Source organism: Leucopleurus acutus (assembly GCF_964270905.1).
Source record: "Leucopleurus acutus genome assembly, chromosome: 2".
In the NCBI taxonomy this organism is placed as follows: Eukaryota; Metazoa; Chordata; class Mammalia; order Artiodactyla; family Delphinidae; genus Leucopleurus; species Leucopleurus acutus.
In genome coordinates, this window is record NC_139143.1 from 798,083 (window position 1) to 809,035 (window position 10,953).

Below are 10,953 nucleotides of genomic sequence, written 5' to 3' on the forward strand. Positions count from 1 at the left end.
GTTCTTTGCTATTAGAATCCCCCTTCCCTGTCTTTCAAGTGGATTTTATTCATCCCAGGACAGAATAATCAACGACAACTAAACTCCTTTTGTTAGTTTCGGTACCCGCTGTCCCTCCAAGGCTCCCCTGTGCTGTGCAGTGACATTCCTGCTCTGTGGGTATTGGGAGTGTGGGGACGTGATCACCTAAGGAAGGATGCATTTTCCCTTTGCTCTGAAATTCCTTTTTTTCCTCTTTCCCTGAGTTGTACTGACCTCAAGTTCATTTGTTTGTATTTTTTTAAGAAAATATTGAAAATCAGTGGTCTCAAGTGCCTGTCTTGCAGACATTTTGGGGGACCAGGCATAGGGATCAGCTGCAGGTCCTGTCTCTTCAGCCCGTTCACCTGTGTGTTTGCCAACTAGCTCTGCTGTGTCTCTGTTAGACAGGTAAGAGATCTCTGGAGACTCCCATCAATTCAAGGTTAACTGAATTGCATATTCACGGACTCTCACAGTTGGACTTTACTTAGAAACCACAGGGGATAAAGAAGAGGCAATCTTGGGCTCGTTTTGTAACCACTTGAATTTTAGGGTTTTAGTCGCCCCAGTCCTTTTTCCGTTTGCCTCGATTTGTGCCACAAACAGCTGTTTGTGATGCAAACAGCTATGCGGAAGGCTTGCAGAAATGCAAAAATCTTGATACTCCCAGAGCAAAGGGAAGGGGGAGCCAGAGAGGTTCAGCAAAGAGGCCGGCCGGCCGGCCTTTCTCTAGCAGAGGGATTGTGCCTGCCGATTAAATCGAACTGTGAGACATGTGACTTGTTCTCTCAGGAAGAGACCAGGGGAGGCAGAGGAGGGGAGGGGGTGAAGAACCCATGGCTCTGGGCTCTGGGCTGTCTTCACGGCTGACTTCTGAGTTTCAGACCAAATTCCCAAATAGTTCTTTGATGGCAGCCACCGCTGAATAGCCCCCTCCATCCCTTTCCACTCTTTCCCCAATCTTCTGTGCTTTCCCCTGCTCATGGACCTACACACAGCTACCCCTTATTTGGTGGTTCCTCCTGTTTTTCTAGCTCCCGTTAACTGGCAGGCAGCCACTAAGTTATGCAACCTCTGAAAGCTAAAGCTACCTTCATCTTGTGTCACCTGTCACCTCCACCACCATACAGACATCCGATTAGTTTTTAGGTTGTACATGAGTTTAACTGTTCCAAATCCATTCCTGTATTTTTTTTCCCTATCTTTTGCCCAGACTCATGGAGCACCGTCTCCTGATACCCTTACCTCTACTCTTCTCTTGCTTTCCAGTCTAGCCCCTCCATTTTGTCATCAGTTATCTTGCTAAAGCACGGACAGGGCCATTACAATACCAAACATACAGCACATTTTCAGTAAATATCAAACAGATATTTCTGGCCTAGAAGTCCATAGATTCCCGTTGTCCATGTTATAAGGTTTGAATTCCTTAGCATGACATTAGACCCATGGTGATCTGGACTCACGGCACCTTTCTGAACTTGCCGCCTCTACCACCCTCACTTCCCCCAGGTATCAACGTGCTTCATCCACAGTGGTCTTAACCATTCCTAAATCTGTTCTCACCCTTGGGGATATATTACACTGTTCCTTCTATCTGAAATAATCTTGCTGTCCCGGCAAAATCCTAGTCACCTTTTAATGCCCAATTCAAGTGTCACCTAGGTAAAGCCTTTTCTGACTCCCCATGTGGAATTACCCCTGATCTGTGCTTCCATTTACTTTGTTCCCTGGATCGTCTTTATCACATGTCCTTGGGTTTGGGTCTGTCTTCCTGTTTAAACTGTGTTCTCCAGTACAAAGTGCCTATCGTCGTAGTATCCTCAGGGTGTAGCATATTCTGTAATTGCTCAGCAAATGTTGAATTAATGAAGGACAAAGAGGAAGAAGAAAAACGTGCCGCCGACAGGGGGTGCTGGGTAGATGAGACGTTTCTCAGGTGGCTTGGCTCCCCTTCTATCTGCCTCCCCTGCCATCTCGGGAAGGCCACGCCTGCCGCACTACAACTAGTAAGACATCCGAAGACGAACCGGAGAGAGTGAGACACAGCGTAACGACCCAGCAGTGGCTCTAGGGCCATGCCTGGACCCGTGGGCCCTGGAAGGCAGCCTTTCCGACTTCTACCGCTTCAGTGCGCTACGACCGACCCATAGGGAAACTGGGACTCGAGACGTTTCTGGAAGCGCGTCAACACCACGTCTTGCCACGTAGTTAGTGGTCCGTATGATGAGAACAGAGAGCAGCAACTGAAGCTTCCAGGCGCCTGCCTCCGCCCACAAGGCAGGTGTCCCTGTAGGTCGCGTCCCGTGTGAGCCACTGCGGCTGAGATTTGCTGATGGGGGTCTGACCCCAGGACGTCCCCGTCGTTCACGGGACTAAACGCACACCTGGACTGGCTCAGGTTTCACTCAGTGTAAGGGAAGCCCAACGCCCAGGTGAGCCTGGGCAGAAGCTCTGTCACATCCCAGGAGACATCTGTTACAAAACCACGCCGGCCGCCTGGGCGGCGGCGAACGGCCGCGCCTGCGCACTGGCCTCCAGGGCCGGGAAGCGGCGCCTGCGCTGAAGGCGCGCCGCCGCGACCGCGCCTGCGCGGTGCGAAGAAGTCGCCCTGAGACCGCGCCTGCGCGTCGCCGCCAAGGGCCCGGGTAGAGGCCATGGAGCCCGCGGCGCCGCCGAGCGACCTGGTGTCGGCGGAGGGCCGGAACCGGAAGGCGGTGCTGTGCCAGCGCTGTGGCTCCCGCGTGCTGCAGCCGGGCACGGCGCTCTTCTCCCGCCGGCAGGTGAGGGGACGCGGGGGGGGGGAGGGGCGGCGACACCGGGTCCAGTTCGGCTTGGACCCGGACGCACGACCGGACACTGGCGCCCCGGGGCCGCGCCTGCCGACCGCGGGGTCCCGACGCCGGGCCGCTGCAGACCGACCTTCTAGGGAGCCTGAGTGTTACTTCCTCAGGCTCAGGTGTCGGTGCCCTTCGTCCAGCTGTCACGTTCCGCAGCCTCCTTCCCACTGCGCCGCCACGCCCCGCCCCGGGAGTGGGCGCGGAGTCCCGGGGGGGGGGAGTGGGCGGGGAAACCGGGGGGCGGTTCGCAGGGACTGGGCGGGTGGGCACGGGGTGGGGAGGGACGGGACGCGGGGGCCGTCCTGGGGGCGAGGCCCGAACCCTCAGAGCGCTCGCTCGCTCCCGGGTCTGTGATCCCCGTCGACGTCGTGAATCACTAGGAGTGTCGTTCACACCGCTGCACAGACCCCGTGTCCCGCGCCCGCTGCCCCGAGACTGCGCGCGCGTGAGGGAGGACACAGACTTTGGAATATTAAGTAAATGAGGGAGTGAAGTTCTCAGTCCGTGAGACTAAGGGTTAGAGCAGGCGGAGCGAATCCGTGTGTCGCAGGCGCCATCGATCACCCGACGTGTCCTTTTTTTTAAGTCCTGTGAACGGTTTCTTTATAAAATGTTCAGACCCCCGACTCGGTCCTTTGTGAAATCTCACCTGCAGTCTGGGGCAGAGGAGAAAATTACAGTCACAGAGGAAAGAAACACCAAAGAGCTTGATAATGTAGGGAAAGGGTGATGAGTTAGAGAAGGGAATAGTTGCTTTCTTACCTTTTGAGGGAGAGGGCAGTTGGGGCAGGAGAGGGGGGTGGAAGATGAGATTGTGGGAGAGAAAGGATAGAGCACTGTTTGGGTGAGAATGAGAGCAAACCGAGACATTATTCTCAAACTAAGCATGCACCTAACATAGGACCCAGCAAGTGTTCTCCGGGCCTTTATCCCTGGCGGGATGAAAACATGTTCACACCAAACCTGTGCACAAATGTTCACTGCACCTTTGTTCCTAAGAGCCGAAAACCAGAAACAGCCCAGCAGGCATTCTGCTGGTGAATGATGCCACACCACGGGCACCACAACTTGGATGAGGATGAATCTCCCGGGAATTATGCTGAGTGAAGAAAGCTGGTCCCAAAAGATTACTATTGTGTCATTCCATTTATATGACATTTTTGAATTTTAGAAATGGTCAACAGATTAGTGATTGCCAGGGTTTAGGAAGCGGGGGCGGGTCAGGGGTGTTGGCAAGTGTGGTTATAAAAGGGTAGACGGATGGTGGTGATGGTTGCACAGTAATGTGAATGTACTTAATGGCACCAAACTGCCCACTTAAAAATTATTTAAATGGTACAGTTTATGTTATGTATAGTTTATCACAGTGAAAAATCAGGAATTAAAATGGAACATGCCTCAGGTGTGTTGGGCAGTGTTGTTCTAGTTATTGCTGCATAACAAAATCACCCCAGACAGTGACTTAAAACATGAACGTTTATTTTGCTCACAAATTTGGGGGTTGGCAGGGCCCAGCTCGGCAGTTCTCTCATTCATGGTGTTTCACGGGGCAGCAGTTAGAGGGGTCATCTCAGAAGCTTGCCCGCTCCCGTGTCTGCCTGTGGACTGAGAGGATTCAGGCACCTGGGACAGGCTGTGATGGGCCGCTCCTCCCGGTATACGCCAGGAGGCCTCAGGGTAGCCATGGTTCTTCCAGGGTCACCAGGGCTCCCAGAGCAACTGTTCCAAGAGCAACCTGCGAAAGTGGCCCAGCCTTCCCTAGCCTAGCCTGCCCCACCTTGGCCTGCCCAGGCTCAAGGGGAGAGGCATAGTCTCCACATCTTGGAAAGGTTGCCAGAGAATCTGTGGACATTTGTGTGGTTTTAAAACCACTACAAAGGACTTCCCTGGTGGCGCAGTGGTTGAGAATCCGCCTGCCAGTGCAGGAGACACGGGTTTGAGCCCTGGTCCTGGAAGATGCCACATGCCGCGGAGCAACTAAGCCCGTGCGCCACAAGTACTGAGCCCGCACACTGCAACTACCAAAGCCCGTGCGCGTAGAGCCCGTGCTCCACAACAAGAGAAGCCACTGCAATGAGAAGCCCGCGCACCCCAACGAAGAGTAGCCCCCACTCACTGCAACTAGAGAAAACCACGCGCGGCAACGAAGACCCAATGCAGTGATAAATAAATAAATAAATAAATATATATATATATATATATATATATATATATATATGAGACGGGTTCTTTCCCCATGTCAGTATTTTTTAAAAAATAATAATAAAAAATAATAAAACCACCACATGTACTCACTGAAGGGGGAAAAATTACAAAAAAGGTTAACAGAAGTTTACTTTGTACTGTGACAGTTTTTATTCTCATCTATAGTACAGCATGCTTGCCAAGTTCTCTATAATGAGAATGTATTTTTACAAAGAGAAAGAAAATATTTTATTTTTTAACGGGTACTGTTAATAGTTCTTGAAGAAAGCAAAAGAAGTTTCAGTGAGACATCAGCAGAATCTCAGCGTCGTGGTGTTCGATGCGTCTCAGAGAGCTGGCCGGGATCAGGGGTGCTGGCCGGGGCCCTGGCCGCACAGCTAACCCACCTCGTCAGGGGTCTGGTGACTTTGGCCGCCAGACAGCCGAGTTGGCCACCTCAAATTAGGTATTGATTTCTAGATTTCCACCCCAGTAGTCTGTCCAGAAAGCCTCATTGTGTCCCACATGATACATCCCACAGCGTGACCCTAGCGTTGTCCTCTACTTTGTTGAGATCCAGGCACAGATACACAGACGAGTGCAAATACATGGGTCTGACTTAACAGGATTTCAGTAAAAATGGGCATGTTGAGGAAGAGCGGGAACAGGACCCAGTGTGACTGACCCCTTGAATGAATGGGTAGTAATAGTCCTGCCCTTTAGTCACTAATCAAATGGGAGACAGCAGAGGTGGCCTTATGCACTGCAAACGGGGACAGTGTGGGGGATTCGTGCTCCTTTGCTAGACATGTCCTGAGGGCTAACGCTTATATAGTCTTTGATCTTCTCCCCTCACATTTCACTCCTCTTGCATTTAGTTAAGATGTGATTTCACACCGACGGTATAGGAGGTAGGCTGGAAATGTACCTAGGGACGTTTAGGCCCACAGAAAATTACTCATAGGACTGGAATTCAGGTTTTCTGGTTCCTGAATTTTGATTCCTACCTCTCTTTGCCTCTGCCTGTTCCCATTTTCACTCAGGGTAAAACAAAGCATTAGGGACTCATTTAACCATCAGATGAGGCAAAAAGAGTGGCTGGAATGACAATATAACAGGAAGAGGGACTATCATATTTTATGATGTCCTCAGATGAAGCCTCAGGTGACACAGCAAAGGGAAATGCACAGATGTGTTTTAACAAGCCGAGTGCTTGGAGGACAGGGAGGGGGAATGTTCTGGATCAGAGCTCCCTCCTCCCTGCCAGGGATACCCTACCAGCGTCTGCAGGCCTGGAGTTCAGAAGTGCGGGCTCCAGGGTGTTTCACACACTGGCGGCTCTTGTGGCCTTCCTGACGTTCTCATCCCCACCAGAGCATTGATGTCAGTCGAATTTTTAAAAAACTTTTTAAATTGTTTGCTTTTGTCCTCATTGCCAATGCCAGGCTAGCACATTAAGGCCGTCCTATTTTATTAGAGTTTGGGGGTGCGTTGGAAGTGAATTAAGGGGTGGGAAATACTCCGCGCCTTGGCGGCAGCCATAGTCTGGAGCAGGAAGGGAGCTTGGCTGACGTGTCCTTCAGTGGGCGGCAGCTGAGGCGTCCGCTAACCACGTGGAAGAAGTCAAAGGGATTGCATGCGTGCGTGCGTGTGTGCGCATGCTTTCTCCTCGTGAATGGGAGATGCAAGGGTCCTAGAGATAATATTGCAAATTCTAGAACTAGATTTTCCTTTTTAATGTTCCTTTTATAAGATAAACCCAGTATCTTCGTAACAACAGTGGTGGAATAGCGTGAAGCCAGACATCCTGTGTTTACCCTTGTCCCAGATATTTGCGTTCTGCTCTGTGTCTCTTGCTGTTCCAGGCAGTGGGGATGTGGTAATGAACAGGAAAAGTGAGCTGGTGGAGGGAGCCCCCTGGTAAGTAACTGAGCCAGTAAACTGATGATTTCAGAAAACAACGAGTAGGAAATGGAGCAGCATGAGGAAATTTGGGGGTGACGAATATGCTCGTTCTCTTGATCGTGGTAAAGCTTTGTTGGTGTGCGGTATACGTGTGCCAGAATGTGTCAGATGTCCACTTTGGATCTGTGCAGTGTGCGTCAGCTATGCCTCAGCCGAGCCACTTTGAAGAATACACATGCAGTGGGCAGCATGGGAAGCTCGTGCAGGTTGTCCGGTTGGGGGGGACCCTGAGGAGGCCACGTGGGAGCCGAGTGTCCGGGAGGAGCTGGCCCTGGAGGGTCCGGGGGCGGGGGCGGGGAGGAACAGGCTGGTCCTGAGGACCCAGGGCGTCCCGGTTACCGCGGCAACCAGGCGGCGCTTCTCCCCCTTCTCCTGAGAGGCGGGTGAGGACCGGGGCAGCCTGGGGCTTACTGCCGGGCGCCTGGGCTGGGGGAGCTTCGGGGGCCGGCCGTGCGGAGTGAGCAGGGCTCTGCTGTGTTCTGTCCACGCAGCTCTGCCTCCCGCCCATGAGGAAGAAGCCGGCGCTGGCCGACGGCGGCAGCCCTGAGGGCGACCTTCTGCAGGACCACTGGCTGGTGGAGGACATGTTCACTTTCGAGAACGTGGGCTTCACCAAGGACGTGGGCAACATCAAGTTCCTGGTCTGCGCAGACTGCGAGATCGGCCCCATCGGCTGGCACTGCCTGGACGACAAGAACAGTTTCTATGTGGCCTTGGAACGGGTTTCCCATGAGTGACTGAGGGGAGGGGACTCAGCTCCACCCCCACTATAAAATCTACTCCCCACAAGGACGGCCGCGTCGCCTTCTCTGCACTAACGTCAGTCACGGGCGTCAGCCCGCCCCGTCCAGCACGCGTCCACGTGCTTCCTCACGGCCTCAGCGCCGGCCTCCTGCTTAGTTCACAGGCGTTACCGCCTTTGCTCAGCCCCCTTTCCCCCCGGGTTTAGGACACGGGGCGCTTCCACAGATCTGCTCCCCTCCCAGCCTCCTGCTGTCCTGTACCCTGGGACTCTCACCCTCCGAGCAGTTATGCAAACTTTTAGCCGTGATGACACGTGACGGATGGTGCTCATGAGGTGCTGACGGTTGAAACCCGCCTTTTTCTCATTCAGGAAAGTGCACGGACGTCTGCTGTGTGGCTAACTTTACAGTAATTTATTCTTTCTAAAAGTAAAACATTTCCCAACTGCAGTATTTAAACCACTAATCAGAAATACATTCCTTTGGACATGCCTCTAAGACCACGTTTAGGGGCCTCTCCTCTAGGCTGACAGCGACTTTATTGTCAAGGTGGGTGTGGCCACTCTTCCCTTCAAATCTTGATGTAGTTTTTCTTTGTGTTAGCTCCGCACTGCTATATATAGCCTGTAAGCTGAAAGTCAGATTTCCAACCCCATCTGTCAGCTACCCCGAGGAAAACTCAGCCCTGGCTGTGTTCCCAAGATCTCCTGGAGTCAGCGGAGAGAGCAGGACGTAGGGGGCGGGCCTTTGCCGCATCATACATGACTTCATTGGTTTGTCTTACGTGGACTCATATGACTCTCATATAACTCTCTCTTTGCTCCTAGGACAGACTTCTTAAGTGGATGGTGGCATCATTACTGCATGCGCTGGGCGTGGTCCTCACAGATTTCTGATTCAGTTGGAATCTCTAGACTAACCCAGAATACAGACTTTCCATCCAGATGCCTCTCTTTGTAGCTGTGGGGTTGCTCTGACAGTTTGATGTTCAGTACGATTGATTCTCAGTTCTGTCATTTCTCTTCTGGAATGACTCACCATCTCAGAAGGAATCTGTGAAACCAGGTTCCAGGCATCCTCCCATCTTCCGTGCCTCTAAGGCTCAGGAGACCTAGAATGCAAATGAGGGCTAAGTGGAGACCTTACAGGCATTCCTTCGGACCTGTTTTCCAGTTGCTTCCTCCCTCCTTCTCCCCAGAACTTGGTCTAAGGGCCCCCCAACTAAAGTGCGGGCCTTGGGCACAGTTTTGCCACCAACCTCCTCCCCTAGAAAGGTGGCTTCCGTCCCCGGCCGTAGCCTCACGAGCTCTGGTAGAAAATGAGAGAACTGTTTTCTAGACGAATGGTCAGATGTCCATGATTATGGCATTTGCAGAAAAACTGTGAGAATATCCACTCAGGTCAGAAGGAACAAAACCACGTAGATGCCTCTGGGGACGTGTGGCCCCTCATATCATGAGCCAAAACCTGGGCAAGGCGTTTTTTAAATTAGACTTTTACTTTTCTTTCCTTTTTTAATCACAGAAATAGCAGATAAATACAAAAGTAGGTATACGGGGATATGTGTATATGTATAGCTGATTCACTGTGTTGTAGGGCAGAAACTAACACACCATTGTAAAGCAATTATACTCCAACCAAGATGTTAAAAAAAAAGTAGGTATAAAAATGTTTTTAATCACTCATATTTTCACCACGCAGAGATTGCCGACGGTAGTGTGGTGTTATGTTCTTCTCAGTGTTTTTCAGTATGTACTGTATAAATAAACGTAGGGTTTTTAAAACAAAGATGAGATCATGTGGCACTCTCATAACTTGCTTTTTCCATTTAACAAAATACTGACTTCCCACGTCGGTGACGTCCATCTCCGCCGTTGTATTTCTGTACTGTAATTTATTTTACAGTCCCCTGTTAGATTGTCTCCAGCCTCTCCTAAACCGTGTGATATAAGGTGCAACCTTGTGGCTGAATCTGTCCAGGCTTTTCTACTGTTTCCCCGGCTGCGTCAGCAGCAGCGGGCTTGCAGGGTGTGTGCGTCTTCACGGCTCTGCTGACTGACGCGCACAGCTCGGAACGGCTGTGCGGCTTTACCCTCCTCCCCAGCAGTTCCTAACACTGGGTATTTATTGTCTTAAATGAATATGTTGATACTTTAATAGTAGGAAAAATAGCGTCTCATTGTTTTAATTTGCATTTATTTTATTTCTAATGAAATTTTTATATATTTACTGGCCACTTGTGTTTCGTTTCTTGAGAATTCCCAAACTTTGTTCCTCCAGTAGCCAAAATATCAAGTTGTTATTCTGCCTTTTCAGCTTGATTTGAAAGAAATAAAGGCATTTAAACAGTGACAATTAGATTCTTCCACGTCCTTGGGAAGAATGTATAATTGGAAACAGAGACGAGGGCTGAAACCTGCGCCTTAGGATTTACCCTGGGGTCTGTTGGCTGAGGAATCAGCCCTTCAGTGTCTGTCGTGGAATGAAGGTCGTCTCCCTGCCCCCCATACATGGTGGGCTCTGGGGAAAGCCTTGTGAGTCAGGTCGCTGTGTGCGCCGGGGCACAAGGGGGAGCCCACGACCGCGGCTGTGAGTATCGAGGCTGCAGCTGCAGTGGGGGAGCAGTTGATTTTTCCAGGGCCTTCCTGTTTTGACACAGAATTAAAGGTGGACAGCGGTGTACTGACACTTTACTGCTGTTAGCGCACTGTATGAGGCTCCTCAGAACTCCGCCATGTGGCTATGAGGACCTCTGCTCCCAGTACTGGTGGACTGACCATCCCAGTGAGGGCAGCTCGAAAGGCTGGATACGTACTTTAAAAGTCCGGAGGCATCAGGGCGCTAACACAAGTTTGGAGAATTACTGGATCTGGACCACGGAGAAGATGGAGGCCCCGGGCAGTGGGCCTAGCGTGATGGACGCTCTCCTCCTGGGGGTGTTTCCCAGCTTAGAGGAGGCAGTTCGGAGGGTGATGGGTGGTCCTGACGGCCTTGCAGAAGGCAGGGACAGGGCCTGTCACAGGGTGTGGACCAGGCGGCCTGCCCTCACTTCGGGTTGGTGCCCTCGGTCCTTTGCCCCCGGAAGCAGGGCAAGGCAGGGTGGGGAGTAGAAAGTTTCTAAGATGGATTGCAGCTCAGCCTCAAAATCTCAGCCCTTGAAATTGGATTAAGGTGATCCCAAGTGGTCGTTGCCCCAGGCCTTT

At 51.6% G+C, this 10,953-nt stretch overlaps 1 protein-coding gene across 2 annotated transcripts; it reads left to right on the forward strand.

The window, feature by feature from the left end:
• Positions 1–2,631: 2,631 nt before the first annotated feature.
• RABIF (RAB interacting factor) lies at positions 2,632–10,091 on the forward strand. 2 transcript variants are annotated; one of them, XM_082860795.1, is made up of 3 exons: positions 2,632–2,801; positions 7,139–7,213; positions 7,499–10,091. In XM_082860795.1, the coding sequence occupies exons 1-3, from the start codon at positions 2,676–2,678 to the stop codon at positions 7,742–7,744; spliced, it is 447 nt and encodes a 148-aa protein (XP_082716921.1). In that variant the 5' UTR covers positions 2,632–2,675; the 3' UTR covers positions 7,745–10,091. The 2 variants fall into 2 exon arrangements, with proteins under 2 accessions (XP_082716921.1, XP_082716922.1); XM_082860796.1 differs by lacking the exon at positions 7,139–7,213.
• The last annotated feature ends 862 nt before the right edge of the window (positions 10,092–10,953 follow it).